The following is a 14,945-nucleotide window of genomic DNA, read 5'->3' as shown; positions in this document are numbered from 1 at the left end:
AAAGATATTCTGGTCATTTATTTATTTCTTACTAGACTTTTGGTTTCTTTGACCTTTGCTGGTGAATATTGTGTTTTATGTGGTATCCACTCACCGCATGTCCTGCTTATACTGTAAAATACATGCCCTTCATCGGTGCTGATAGGAACTCCAGTTCTTGGCTGGGTTTCATAATCCCAATATTAGAGAAGGCACATTTAATGCATTTACTGTTCAGTGTGATTTTTGTGCTCCTAGGAGTACATATGTGCTTGTTGTCATCCTTGGAAAATTTTTAGACAAGTGTTACATTCCTCTGTGAGGGTGAAATATGGAGCTGTACAGAGCTGCTGGAAAGCACTAACAGAGCAATCAGAAAGGTTTCAGGCTGGCAGCACAGCAAAGGCTTCTGTTTCCCAGAGGATGCCCTGCCTTGCTGTGTGCTTCAGCCCTGGCTGGGAGGTCAGGAGCTGTGATTCAATCACAGGATTTCCCGAGGGACTGCCCAGCTGCTCTTTGTTACCAACAGCTCTCCTCCTGTGCTACTTGCTCTCTCCTCTTCTGTTTGCCCTCTTGGGTTTGGGCTTCTTTGTTGTATTTTTGTTGGTTTTGTTTGTTTGTTGTTTGTTTTCTCTTTTCAGAGCTACTCACTACTCTTAGTATTTTCAAGAAAAGAAAGACAATTTTCACTGATTTAAATTTTGGGAGTTGAGTTCCACTGAAAAAAATTGAAATATGTTGCCTTTTGTTTTGCTCATAAGAACAGAAGTGTTGTTGCATTCCTTCACCGAGTCAGCAAATGCACAAATTCAAATGTCAGTACCCAGAGGGAAGAGCAAGTGCCTGGAAATGTGGTGGTGTATGTGAGCAGCATTGTTGGTGAGCAGCCACTGCTCCCACGGAGCACAGCAATCTTGCAATGCAGCCAGGAGTGCTGAAAGAACTGGCTGAGGAGTTCTCCAAACCACTTCAGTTCAGCATCTCTGGGAATGCTACAGAAGATATGGGGGACACAATAAAAACTAATGTTCTGTCTGTATGTTTATAAATTAACTGACTGTGCTAGGTAGCTTTAAATTGGCCAGCCTTTTATCAGTTTTCAACAAATCATGAAAGAATGATAATAATCAATGTAAGCCATAATCCTTTCATTCTAATGAGTGTTATTTAACATGGTTTTGTAATAAACAGTTCATTTATTTCTTTGGTATCAGTTTTAATTAAATTACAAATCTGTGAGATAAAGGCAACAGTGTTGTCACAGACTCCAGTAAAACAACTGACTTTTGGCAGAGAAACATTCTGATTAGAAAAATAATTACTGCCAAGTGAAGTCAAGATAGCATGTATTTCATGAATTAAAATGTAATAACTAAGATGTTTCAATGAGCAAGTTCAGATGCTCTGTTTGAAATGGCTATGCTTGTCCTTAGCAGGAGTGGGAGATCAAGAAGGTAGAGTGAAAAAGCCCACACCCTTCTCTAAAAGTCTCAAGCTGCATCAGAGGAAGTATAGGTTGGATATTAGGAAGAAGTTTTTCACAGAAAGAGTGATATAATATTGGAATGGCCGGTCTGGGGAGGTGGCGGAGTCACCATCCCTGGATGTGTTCAGAAAAAGACTTGGTGCCATGGTTTAGTTAAAGTGTTTAGGACATGCTTTGGACTTGATCTTGAAGGTCTCTTCCAACCTAGTCATTCTGTGATTCTGTAAAAATGTTGGGATTTTTAAAATTTTTGCATGTGTTGAACAAAATAATTGCTGATTAAGTTTCAGAGAACAAGAGGTTAATGAAGTGTTATGTAAAGGCAGAAGAGTAATTTAGAGATCTCAGGGTTATCATGGGAGAAGATGGGCTTTCCAGAATGACATGTGAACCACAGCCAGAGAGGGAGGCAGCCAACAGTAAGCAGCACTTGCCTGCCTGGGCGGACTGGGCAGCTGCTGGGCAGTGGCTCAGGGCCCAAGGAGTGCAGTGACTGAGAGCCTGAACTGAGCTCCTGTTACAGGGTGGTGCCAGAAATGACAAGTGAGGTCCTAGCAAATGTCAGTGGGCTGCCTACTGAATGAAAATATAGCCATGAAAATATAGCCATGTATGGATATTCTCAGTTCAGTCAGAGAAAAAAGGAGAGATTTCTACCAGCCTGGGAAAGAGTCCGAAAGGAATGTAAACAATTATTATCTCTCTCTCTCTGTTCATATTGTTTATAGATATGTTCTGCTACATTGACCTTAAGTCCAAGTGTACCAATGGTGTGAAAGCTTTTCACTTTGAGACCAATCATATTTCACCTTAGCGATCCTGGTTATAAAAGAGAAATGCTGCTTGTTAATGAAGTTCAGTTCTCATCTCGCCTTCTGACTTAGAGTCTTCTTTATCCCCATCCTGCCTCAGCAGTGACAGCCGTGTTTTGGCATTAATGAAAGTAGTGCCAGGATACTCGGTGCAATTATACTTACATACAAGTATGTTGGCTAGCTGGGAAGACTTCAGAAGGCAAATACAAGGCTATTTTCTGACACTTCATCATAGTCTCTCTTGCAATAGAGAGGAAAAAGATATCCAGTTCACTGCAGAGGATATTTAAAAGTAGAAATAGTGTCTGTGCAGCAAGAATCTGTCTCACAGCAGAAGTCTGATGAATTTAGGAGGGAGGTGCTTTTGGCTGGGGTAGAGTTAATTTTCTTCACAGTGGCTGGTACGGGGCTGTGTATTGGATTTATGTTGAACACAGGGTTGATCATACGGAGATGTTTTTGTTACTGATGAGCAGGGCTTACACAGAGCCAAGGCCTTTTCTGCTTTTCATACTGTCCCACTGGTGAGGGGGCTGGGAGGAGACACAGCTGGGACAGGTGACCCCAACTGACCACAGGGATATTCCAGACCATGTATTGTCATCCTCAATATAAGGGGAAGTAGAAGAAGGGGAATGTTTGGAGTGAGGGTGTTTATCTTCCCAAGTCACCGTTATGTCAATGAGGCCCTGCCCTCCTGGAGAAGGCTGGACACCTGCCCAAACACGGGAAGCAGTGAATTAATTCCTGATTTTGTTTTGCTTGTGTGCACAGCTTTTGCTTTCTCTATTAAACTGTCTTTATCTCAACTCACAAATTTTCTCACTTTCAGCCTTCCAACTGTGTGCCCAAACCTGCTGGTGGGGGAGTGAGCCAGTGGCTGCATGGGGCTTGGCTGTTGGCTGGGGTTAAATCATGACAAGTAGATGGGCTGGGAATGGACAGCAGGAAGCTGCAGCTTGAGAATTGCAGACTGAAGTGCAAGCTTCTAGCAGTGATAACTGGAGAAACAACTTACTGCTTCTTTAAAAAAATCATGCATTTTCATATTAAAGACTTTCCAACAGTTTTTTCCTAACATTGTTTTTCCCCCAAAGTTTCTAAAAGGAAAGCCTACAGTTCCTATTTTCTTGCCCATTACCTTGAAATGACGCAAAAAAGTCATGCACTTTTCTTGATTTGTGATAAATTCACATGCTTTCAAAAAAAACCCCAAAACACCAAATTAATTATTCAAGCATCTTGTACTAGCTCATATCTCATCAGTCCAACAACAGAATTAATTTAAAGCTAACACATTTATGTAATTTCTTTTTCTCTGTTGTTTACAAATATAAACTTTTTCTCATTTATTTTCAGTGTAGTGGCTCTGTGCAGAAAATTGCAATAATTTTGTTTAGCAAAGTGATTTAATTGCCATGGTTTTCACTGTAAGTGTAATTGACATCACCTTCCTATTTTCAAATCATTCAGATGCACTAAAACTTTCCCATTAATTCCTTGCCATTCTGCTCTGGTTTTCCAACAAGGTGGTGGAGATATTCTTTTAAAAGTAAATAATGGAGAAGAGCTCATGTATGTGCAACAGCTTCTCCTCTTCACTGATTAAGGCTGTATGTACATTCAACATGTTGGCACTTTTTTCTGCATGAACAGGATAGGAAGCAATTCCATGAGGGACTTGTTGGCTGTTCTGGCTTCTGGTGGGAATGATCCTGTACTTGTGCAATTTACAGCTTGGGAGAAGAGGGTCTCACATTCAGGTATGCAGTGATTCACACCAAAATGAGAACAGATTTCTCAGGGAAGAAAGTGATACCCTCTTCCATTATTTCATGGCAGTTTTGCAGTATTTTTTTACCATCTTTAAAGCATTTCTGGCACAAAGCTTATCTGCCAGGAATTTTCAGTCCATGACCTTATTGTTTATCTCTCAGACTTACAGCAAGTTTTCTGTGATTAGTATTCCCAGCCGCTGCCTGCTAATGCAGCATCCAGAGTTCAACAAGCTCCAGCTTTAGCATTTTTTATAAAACTGTGTGACTCTGCAATAGACTTGTCCCCTCTGTCTTATCGCAAATATTTATCCCAATTCTCTTCATAAAAATTCTGAGTCATCTTTAGTTCTGTGCTTATAAAAATTCCACTGGAAAAACACACACACACACAAATCAACCAAATAAAAATCCCAATCTTCCAAAGGCATATAGAAGAGATGTTTATTCCTATCTAATAATCAATTATTTTATGTACAACATTCTAATTAAAAATATTAATAATTGTAACTGTGTATTTGAGAATAAAAACAACTACATAATGCAGCAGTTTTGCAAAGATTGCTGTTACTGGGCTTTGCTGGTGTCTCAGTGATTTATTGGAAGGAAGCAATATACTTGTGCTATCTCTGGCTTATGCTAATTACCCTGTTTGTTATTGTTTTTGTTGGTTGGTTATTTTTGTTTGAATTTTTTTTCTCTTTCAAAAAATGACCCAGCTTCTTTTTAGTAACTTGGACTTTTTTCTAAATCAGGGATATAAGCAGGCATTTTTCTCTTGCCTTCCTTGATTTGAAACGCATGGAAGTCTTCAGTGAGAAGTTGTGTAGATCCTGCTGATTCACTCTGGCAGATTCTGATAGTTAACTGCATCCTGTCTTCAAGGGTGTGGGATGATCTCAGCAGGATGCAAATAAAACTGAATTAGGTATCACCAAGACTGGATAAAGTGACTCTTTACTTCTGTCTTAAACACCAAAAGAAGTGCAACAACTACGAAGATTTCTTAAATTGAATGTTATAAGGACAGGTTTGCTACAAAACATACTTACAGTACTCTTCATGCTTAAGTTTAAAAAATAGCTATTAAAGGATATCCTGGTCCCATTGAAGACAAGACTACTGCATCCATTAAATGCAGTGTTTGACCCTTTTGCTATATAGGGCTACAAATGCAGTGCTATACATATTCTGGTACTGATCACCAGAGAGAACATTATCTGCTAATTCAGTGACTGGGAATATCAGTGCATTTGGCTGCCATGGAATTATTCAAGACTGTCTAAATAGGAAAACAGATCAGAACATCAGATCTCTGTCTTCTTTGCCATTGGAGCGGGTGTGGAGCTTTTAAATATTTATTAATCAATAGATGCAAAAGTCTGCAGATGAACCAGGTATTGGGCCCAGATACCAGATCACTGCAAAGCAGCCCCTGCCCAGCTCCTTTGCATCATAGTTGTGTGCTACACAGGCAGGAATTTTTAAATCTGATGTTTATAATTCAGCATTGAGGCTCTGCCATGCTGCCAATCTATTAAAATCGTAATGGTAAGAAAGCAAAATTTCCTGTAACTTCTTGTGAATTTTGGGGCTTAAATCACTTTACATTTATGATCATGAACTCTAATGATGTAGTGCTTGACTTATTGATCAGCACAAAAGGAAAAAGATATATGCCTCTCAAAATATCCTTTCCATGCACTGAGTTTAAAATTCAGTGTGTTGTTGCCCAGTGATGATTTCATCTTTATTGCAGGGAAACTAAGTGAAGTTGTCTTACTCAGTTTAGCTATGGCCTTTTTTTCCCAGATGGGTCATGAAAACAAGTCTATAGTAGCAGCCTTTTGAAAATATTCTCTCTTTTCCCTACTCCAGAATGTTACAGAGGATTTACTGGATAGTTTTATTTGCTTCAGAAAATACCTGCTGCACTTAAGTCATAAGACACTGAAGAAATACTGCAGTAGAGTTCTTTTTATATCACCAACAATGTAACTGCATTGTCAATTAGTCCTGAAACAGTGCTGAGGAGTTTATGGGTGGGTTGTGAATCGTACTGGAATCACTGTTTTGGGATTAATTTCTCTTTTAAATCCCAACAGGGGAGGATATTCATACACTGAAAATGGATTAAAATATGTTGTACTCTTTTGTGGTACGAAGAGAGAAGAATTAATTTCCAAAGGGGCTGCTGCTGATTTTCTAGAGAATGTCCATGCAAGTGTTGCAAATATATGATGTGAAGCTACATAGCCAACAGTGGATTCTGGAATAGCTTTGATCCTTTAACTGTATCTCTGGGACTGGAGATTAAGGTTTACTAGGTGATAGCTCCTATTATTTGAAATAGCCTAAATTTTTGTAATAGTTCAAAATGTATTTTCTTCCCAGCATGGATCAGAAGTGAATTTCCATAAACTTAGTGGCTAGCACATTTAGGAGTGTTTGGAGAGATCTGTGTTCCAGCCCCTATTCTGAATCATGTTCCTGTGCAACTGGCTACTTTGAAATCTTTTTCCTTCTTCCTTTAGGTTCACAAGAAAAGAATGTATTATTTGAGGAGAAAACACTTCATTGAACCTGATGTTTCCCTGTTAGAGGTGGGGCTTTCTAAGCAGTTGCTGTTTTTTCATAGAAGAAATTCCAAGAATTTAAGGCTCTGAAAGTAATTTTCATAGAGCCTCATTATTTGCTGTGTCCCTTGAAACCCTGTCTCCTCAATTCACGTGAGTATGTACAGAAGGGCAAACTCATTCAGAAGCAAAATTCTGTAATAGGCATGTGTGGGAGGAAGCAGATAATTTTCACTGATCTTTTTGTCTCTATTTTGTTTTTACCCTTTCTTTGCTATAGCAACGGTGCTCAGTGTTGATGCCATAACATATTGAAGAGATGATCTGGACATTAATTTAAGATTAATCTGTCCTTATTTCCTGTAAAGAATGGAATGTCAATTGTGAATACTTTTGTTACCTACTTTCTGTATATCTCCTTATATATATGTATATATATACTCCCTCCTCCTCGATATATCCTTCTCTCTCTATATATATATATCTTACCCATAGGTGGCATATTTATCATAACATTTTCACCTCTGTGCAGCCAGTCTCATTTTGTTTTTTCAAATGCCTCTCAGTAATATTTCAGGTGTAAAATGTCCCTTCAGATTGGAATACATCACACCTGGCTGAGGAAAAGTGATGTTGCATCTTTCATAAAAGTCTTATCAGCTATTCTTTTCTGGGTTAGTCCACCTAGTCACAAGTAGTGGACACTGCTGTTTCAATCTGTCATTTCTTTTGTTTCTTTACTAAACAGCCTGTCTTTCCTAAATAAATTGCAACATATCTAAATTTCCATCATGGATAATAGCCCTGATGTGGTCTATGTCACTGAAACCTGGCAGAGTGAAATATTGCCCTCCCCCAGTTTTGGCTCTATCATCAGGTTTGCATTATATCAGGTCATCTGGGAGCTGCTGCAGTAATTCTTCATTCTTATTCTAGCTGTCCACTAGTGGCCTCTTATGTTTCATCAAGTGAAACATTGAAATAACAAGGTGTGCATATTTATAGCCTCATTGTTGATTAAGTATAGTAGCTAGCTTGTGAAGTAGATATTGGGAAATAGGATCTTAAATCAGAGCTCATTTTTCCCCTTCAGCTCGGATGACAAAGGAAATGAGCTATTCCTAGAAGTGTTGTCCACAACAAGATATAATAAGGAACAGAAGGTACAGCTATTTGACTATATTAATTAACTCTTTTCCAGAGTTACACATCTATCAGCTGGTAATTGCAGCAGCTTCTCAACTTAATTACTTTAAGAAAGTATCTTTAAGTGTTTTTTTTTTTTTTGTTGGATTCATTTTTGTACAGATACTTTACTTGTAGTGATACTTAGCAAAATGACTTCTTACCCGTCTATGAAATTGCAATTTACCATTCCCCAAACAATCAAATAAGATAAATCAACAGAAAACCCCTCAGAGCCTCTGCTACCAGAAAAGATAGAACGTACTGTAAAAGTATATTCTACAACATAGCAGTTATCAGACTGTACAAGACATCAGTCGCCTTCATTTGGAGGCGTATCTATGTAGTTCACAAATTGTCCTTTGGTCTCTTTTTGTGTGTTTTTTAGTCAAAAGGCCAGCTAAGTTGGATGGATGTTGCAGATGCAATGAATCCTTTAACAAGCATTTCAGCTTACAGCTACAGAACGGCATTGAAGTTCCTCGCGCCTCAGAGCCTGGCCGGGGCTGTGCCCTTCTGATATTGGGGTGTGGGAACTGCAGGGAGGGTTGTCCAGTGTCTGCCTCCCAGTGTGAGCATTTGGGTGAATTGCCCAACACATTCCCTTTTCTCTGGGAAGCTGGTGGGATGATGGCCCCAGGGAGCTCCTCAAAGGGATTATTGGACCTTCTCCTCACCCCTCCTCAAGAAGGTGTGCAGTTACTTTTGTGTTTTTTTTTTTTTGGGGGGGGGGTGTTTGGTTTTATTTTTGTCTTTTGTTTAGTGTTGATTGCTGATATTAATGTTACATCTCCTGACCCTCTGATGAAAATTCATATTTCCCAAAAGCTGTTCTTTTTTTTATGTCAGAAGGCTATATGCACCTTGCTGAGAAAAGTGCCTGACCGTGGAAAGCCATTTCCCAGCAAAGACTGAACACTCTGCAGTCTCAGGCCTCAGTAAACCATTATTTGTTCCTGCTTGTTCTCTTCCAAATTACCATTTTTTATCACTGCTTTCTACTATCATGATGCTCATGTTAATCCTGAGCCTAAGGCAGGAGTGGGTGGCTTTCCACTTTTCATCTCTGAAGAAAAGCTCAGCATTTTTGGTGGGTGGTTCTACACCCCCTCCAAGGGTCTCTCTTGGTTTAGGTCTCATCTATCTCAAATGACAGTTTTCTTTCTCTATATGTCCTCAACAGATTTTGAGGGAAGTTGTCTAATGTGGCTCTACTTCTTTGCATTTTCTTTGTAACCAGAAATAAAAAATGACATCCTCATTATAAGAAGATAGGAAATCCTGATTTAATCTGTTTGGCATATATTGTTCATTTAATTATTGTATAATTGCTGTGTGACAACAGAGTAGGAGTAATATGGCCACACATTGCTGTTTCAGGGTGTGTTTTTTTATGGTCTCCCACAAACAGATCACCAGTCCCTTTCTCCAGCCTTCCTTCCTGCTCAAAACCTGCCCTGCCCCAAAATGTGTAGCATGGCCATGCACTGCAGGTCTAAGAGTGTTAGCTTCAGTTCACAGAGCACTAATAATAAACAGGCATCCTCTTGAGTTCTCAAGGCTTGGAATTTTTTGCTTACTCTCCAGGAAACTTCATTTAATATTCTTGTTAAATAAAAAAATAAACCTGAGAGTTGCTTGAACCCCTTTTTGAGAGTGTTGTTTCAAATATCAGTTACCTTGGCCTGCCTAACCTTTTACTACAATTGAAACTCTTCTACTCCCTTACTGCTTTAGCAACTTAATGTTATGTTATAAATATGGAGGATGTAACAACTCCTGATGTGGCACAAATAGTTTTCAAGCCCAGGCTTTTCTGTTGTTGGGAAGTCTTTTTCTGATCAATATATTCTCCTTATTTTGGGTTAAAGCTCATTAACCTGAAGATTCAAATGGCTGAAATTAAGTTTGTATTTCTGAGATCTGATTAAGAATTATAACAAATGCAAATGACATTTCTGCTATAAAACATAACATAAATATGTTAAATCAAACATAACTTAAATTACTGTAAATCCTCATTTGATTACTGCTGTGCTACAAGTACATGCTTTTCTCTGTAAGTTAACCCAAATCTACTAGAAGTTTTGCTTTCTGAAACTAGTTGCTTATGCTGATAATAATAGTAATATTACTATATTACTATATTTTACTATATATTACTATATATTACTATATATTACTATATATAGTAATATATTACTATATATTACTATATATTATTATTATAACAGATAGTAATATCTGTTTTTTAATGGAAATGAAATTAGATTATTATCTTCAGTAATGAATCAGAAACTGGCAAAAGTGCTACCATAGTTGTTCCCAGGTTCAGTCAGATTGTGTAAATATTTCATAGGAAAAGAGTAGCCTAGAAGGTTGTAGGAGAAACATCCTGTGAATCATAAACTCTTGAAAGTATGGCATGAGAAGGACAAAAGGAGCTTAGTGCAATCTGAAGGGACAAAAGAAGGTGAAAGGTTTACATCAGGACTGGACATTGAATTACAAGTAAACATAAAGAGACTAAAATGAATGCTCACATCAGCAAAAAGTGACAGACTATTGAGTCTGAAAATGAAGCAATATTCAGTTTGTTTCAGAGTCATGTGTTATTGATGAACTGAGCACAGCATCTTATTTCTCGCAAGTATGACCTGAAAGATGGTGTTTCTTGTCCTCTCTTCCCAAATAGTAATATGCTAATACTGAGCTCCTTGTAAGTTTTGTTGTTTTGTTTGTTTTTTTTTAAGTGTTATCTCTCAGTAATAGCAATTGCTGTCCCTCTTTGTTTTCAGTGTATACTCCGAGACTGAGTCATATAAGTGGGCTTTGACTTCTCTTACCTTTAGCAGAATAGTACTGTTCAACCAAGATCAGACAAAAACTGTTTAAGGAAGAGCAAAAAAAGCATACAGGAGAAAGAAGAAGCACCTCTGTGTTAAGAGGATTTTTAAATTGCATCTGAGGAAGCTGCTGACATAGGGACAGAGGTTGTGGTCTCAGCAGGGAGGACAAAATGACTGTGCTGTAGTGGGGTTCCTGGTGTTTACTGTCTCATTTGAATCAGTCATAAGCTCATTCACTGTGTATAGGGCAAAATCAGAAAGGAAGTAAAGGCCTATCAAGAGCCCAGAATGTAGCACTCAGTTGATAAATTGTATCTTGTTTTGGAATGACTCCTCTAATTTTCTTCTGTCTAATCATGGTAAAAAAAGATCTCTCTTTTTCTTCATTTTAACAAGAGTCAGTATATATATAGACTTTCTATTAAAATTCACTAACTGTGCTATTGCCATTCCTTTTATCTTTTCAGCCAGGTTAATAAGATTCTGTGTATACCGCAGAACAATAACACTCTTGTCTGGTCAAAAACACATTTTACATCTTCTGGGAGGAAGTAATCCTTACGTAAATATGCTGGTTGCACTGTTCTGTCATTGGGAATTTGCTTGTGTGCTGAAGAAGAAAGGTTCCTAGCTGATTGTTTAGAATTAATTAATCTTCCAGAATTGTTTTTTGTGCTACAACAGTGTAAGAATACTGATATACTGTAACTGCAATGCTCCCAGTTCAGACTCAGTGGCAAAACTATACTGTAAATAAGTATAATAGAACAAAGATAATTTATGCTGGTAAAAGCATTGTCATATACATTCGAGGTATTTCTGCTGCCACAGTATTGGACAGGTGACACATCTTTTCACTGCCTGGCTCACAAAGAAATGACAGTTGTAGGTCACAAAAGGCATAGTACTTATTAGCATTTTTAGTTCATTACAAAAATGCCTAATAAAGAGCTTTCTGTAGCTCAGCTCTCATTAACTTCATTATCCAAATGTGGAATAGTGACACTTGCAAAGTCTTCTGTGAAAAGAGATGCAGTAAAGAGGAGCCAAAGAAGTGGTAAGAGCTTCCAGTATCCCCTGTTTCAGCTTGAAATTGTCATGGACAATGGTTGGACATTGCTTGGATACTGAGTCAGAAGAAATTACCTTGACTTGTGTTTCTGACACAGATTTTTAGGATCATCTTAGATAATTAAACTGTCTCTATTCTCATCTGCTAATGGGAGTAAACCTTACCTTGTCCTCCTGGTGTTTTCTCTAATCAGATGATAATCTCTGGGGACAAGACTGTTACGTAAAATAATATGTTCAAAACCCAGTTTGTAGGTGGAGCCCTTAAGCCTTGGGAGCCACAGTCACAAAGGGATTTATATACCTTTGTCCACTTACTTCTATGGGAAGTACATTTGTGGGTCTTTTGTTGTAGACAATACAGATACACAGCAAATATCAGAAAAAAACTTGCTAGACTATTTAAAAGATTATGTTGGAAAGGAAAACAAGGACAGAAGAAAGAAAGACAGTAAAAGAAAAAGAAACCCTGAAAGAACAAAGTTTAAGATAAACAAAAAACAAAAAAATTACGATATACAAAATTTAAAGTTTTATATGTTAAAAATCAAGCAGACTTGGTAGTAACTTGCAAAGCAGTCAATGCTTAGACTGCACTGAAGGTTAAGAAGCTAGTAGAACTGTTTCATTAATTTCTTTGTTTTGTGATGAAGAGCACTACATCTATGTTCTTCTAGGATAAGAAGACCCGGACCGTGGAATATAAGAGTAGCATTAGTATCAGGAGGCTTTTTGCTGCTGTTGTACTAGTTTTGGGGTGATACCTAAGTCCAGATCTTAATCATGTGCCATGATCAAGATCTTGCTAACAGGTGGATTGACTATATAGAAAATCTCAAACTTCAAATTTGAGCATGACAGTGAAGGTACAGAAGATATTAGAGAATGGAGTCTTTTTCTTTTAAAGGTCTCTGTCATTGATGTGATTGAAGCAGCAAATCCACTCTGATAAAGCAAATTTCTTAATAGCCAGAAAGGATTGGGCTGAATTTCAGGGAAGTAGGGGAGAACAAGTAGAATGGCAATACATTGCCAAACTGCTGCTCTCTGTCCTGCTGAGCTGGAGGAATGACTCAGATCCATGACAGTGCCTGTCTCTTGTGACTTGCTTCCACTCCAGCTCTCACTTGCCTCTTAATGATAATGTGGAGGAGGAAACAGAGGCACAGAGTCCCAGGGCACGGCCCTTGTCTCCCCCACAGGAAAAACTCAGTCCATGACCAGAGAGGAAGGAAGGGAGCTGTTCCATACCTGTGGGTATAGACTCCAATGGGATAGACTGAAATGTGAGGACAGCCATGCTATTGCTTGTGGGGTTTGGTCCTTAGAGCTCTGGGGAGCACTAGTGAAGTTAGCTGCTGCAGGACTTTGTGTGTGATACAATGACAGAGAATTTAAACTGGAAACCTCAGGAGAGAAATAAAGTTATTTTGCTGTCAGCCAAGATTCTGCAAATTGATTTCTGGCTCTGTTTGTTTGATTCTCTCTAGCTGGATATTAGTTGTTTTTACTTACTGCCACTGACCTCACCTTTTTGTTAATGGGTAGGAATTTAAAAGGGTATTCTGATGGTGAGAAGACATAACTTTAACACTCTTGTGGGGAACTAGGAATTCAAATCTTCCTGTCTTCCATGAGAATTTTTGTTTCTGTTTGAATCCTAAAAGTCCCTTCTCCTCCCATCTCAGCAAGGTTAGATCTGAATTTTTCTTTGAATAAAGCTTCCAAACCAGGTGTTCAAAATCTGTGTAAAAACACACAAGGAAATTGCTATGCTGTAGTAATATTGGAAACAAAAACTATTCTCTCATTTCATTTAATACTGTGGATCAGCAAAGAGGGAATTAAAGGTATTCAGATTGCTATTTGATTTTGTATCTCCCAAGAAAATTAATTAAATTAGTGTTTTGTTTAATAATGCTTAATGAAAAAAACCCAAACTCAAAGGATTTTTTTGACTGTTTAACCATCCAAATCTGGAAATCCTAGTGAATCACCTCTGAAGTCAAAATGAGGTGTTGCAGACTTTATGCCTAAATGGAAGAAAGGCTGTTCTTCATTTTCTTGGGTGATAATTCAACATCGAAACATTGCTTTACACTAAAAATGCAAGTAGTAGATTTACCATTGTAATCCTTCTGGTATCTCCATCCTTTGCTAGGGTGATGGTAGTTACCTATTTCTGTCTCCTTCTGAGCTGTCTGGTAATTATTGCTGTATTGTACTGCTGTAGTTGAACAAAGCTGTGACTAGATGCACAGGGTCCCTTGCTCAGTTATGTTCATGCAACACATCATGGTTATGAAAATCTGACACTGCTGAAGAATCTTTATTTCAAAATTCATAGTGGAAAATGCCACATTTGCAGATAAAGAGTGAACATTCCTATCTATGCAGGCAGAACCGATTTTCTCCCTCCGCCTAAATATCATGATTCCTTGGGAAACGGTCTTTTATTGATGGATCCAAAAATAGCCTCCTCAAACCTTTCAGTCAGATTCAAATCTTTCAGTCAGAATGGTCTGATGTCAGATCTACAAAACTTATGTTGCCTATATTATAAGCTTGATTTACTTTTTGGATGTATGAATTCAAATGTGTTCTTTGCAAATCGTAGCAATTTTGGTGTAATCAGAAGAGATTACATGCAATTTCATTGTCACTGAAAAGAACATCCATGAGACTGCGAAGCACAGACAAGACAGTGTTCTGTTTTGTAGGAATAATAGCCTACCTCCTGAAATAGATGTAAGATTTCTGTGATATATGGGGCTGTCCAGTGGTGCCTCAGGTAACATCAGTTTTATGCGTGTAACCAAGGTTCCAAATCTTCCTTGCTCTGTTTCTTTCTGTTTGTGATTTTTCCTCCATTAACTAATCCCTTTTTGGTTATGTTTCTGACTTTGTTGGGAATCCAGTCAAGGAAACAGTTCAGATCCTGTCCTTCTTGGAGTTTCTGTAAAAAAAATAACTACAAGAGTGATGAAATATGATTAAATATTAAAATACTTTATTTTAATGATTCACTTTTATAAACTTGTTTTGCAGTTACTGCATTTTGCAGTTATTCCTAGATTTTTTTTTCTCAGTGTAAGAGAGTCCAGAGTGCCAAAGGAGTGTGACAGCAGATTTTTCACACAAAATATTGTTACGACCTATAAAATGCAGGCTTGGATCTTCTGGTTTACTTAAGTATTCTGCATTATTTT

At 38.0% G+C, this 14,945-nt stretch overlaps 1 protein-coding gene across 17 annotated transcripts in view; it reads left to right on the top strand.

The window, feature by feature from the left end:
• LOC110483230 (uncharacterized) overlaps nt 1-14,945 on the top strand; it is a 305,445-nt gene that overhangs the window by 61,003 nt on the left and 229,497 nt on the right. For 13 of the 17 annotated variants that reach the window (XR_014949909.1, XR_014949927.1, XR_014949930.1 and 10 more), the window contains exon 3: nt 6,590-6,658. The exons of the other annotated variants lie outside the window; for them this stretch is intronic. Coding sequence is in view for 7 of the 13 variants with exons in the window: in XM_085559737.1 (XP_085415863.1) it covers nt 6,590-6,658 (69 nt within the window). In the remaining 6 variants the exon portion in view is untranslated. The remainder of the gene's footprint in view (nt 1-6,589; nt 6,659-14,945) is intronic. 17 annotated transcript variants of the gene reach the window in all.

This window comes from Lonchura striata, chromosome 1 (genome assembly GCF_050655825.1).
Source record: "Lonchura striata isolate lonStrDom1 chromosome 1, ASM5065582v1, whole genome shotgun sequence".
NCBI classification, from domain to species: Eukaryota; Metazoa; Chordata; class Aves; order Passeriformes; family Estrildidae; genus Lonchura; species Lonchura striata.
This window is presented reverse-complemented; position numbering and strand designations above follow the sequence as displayed.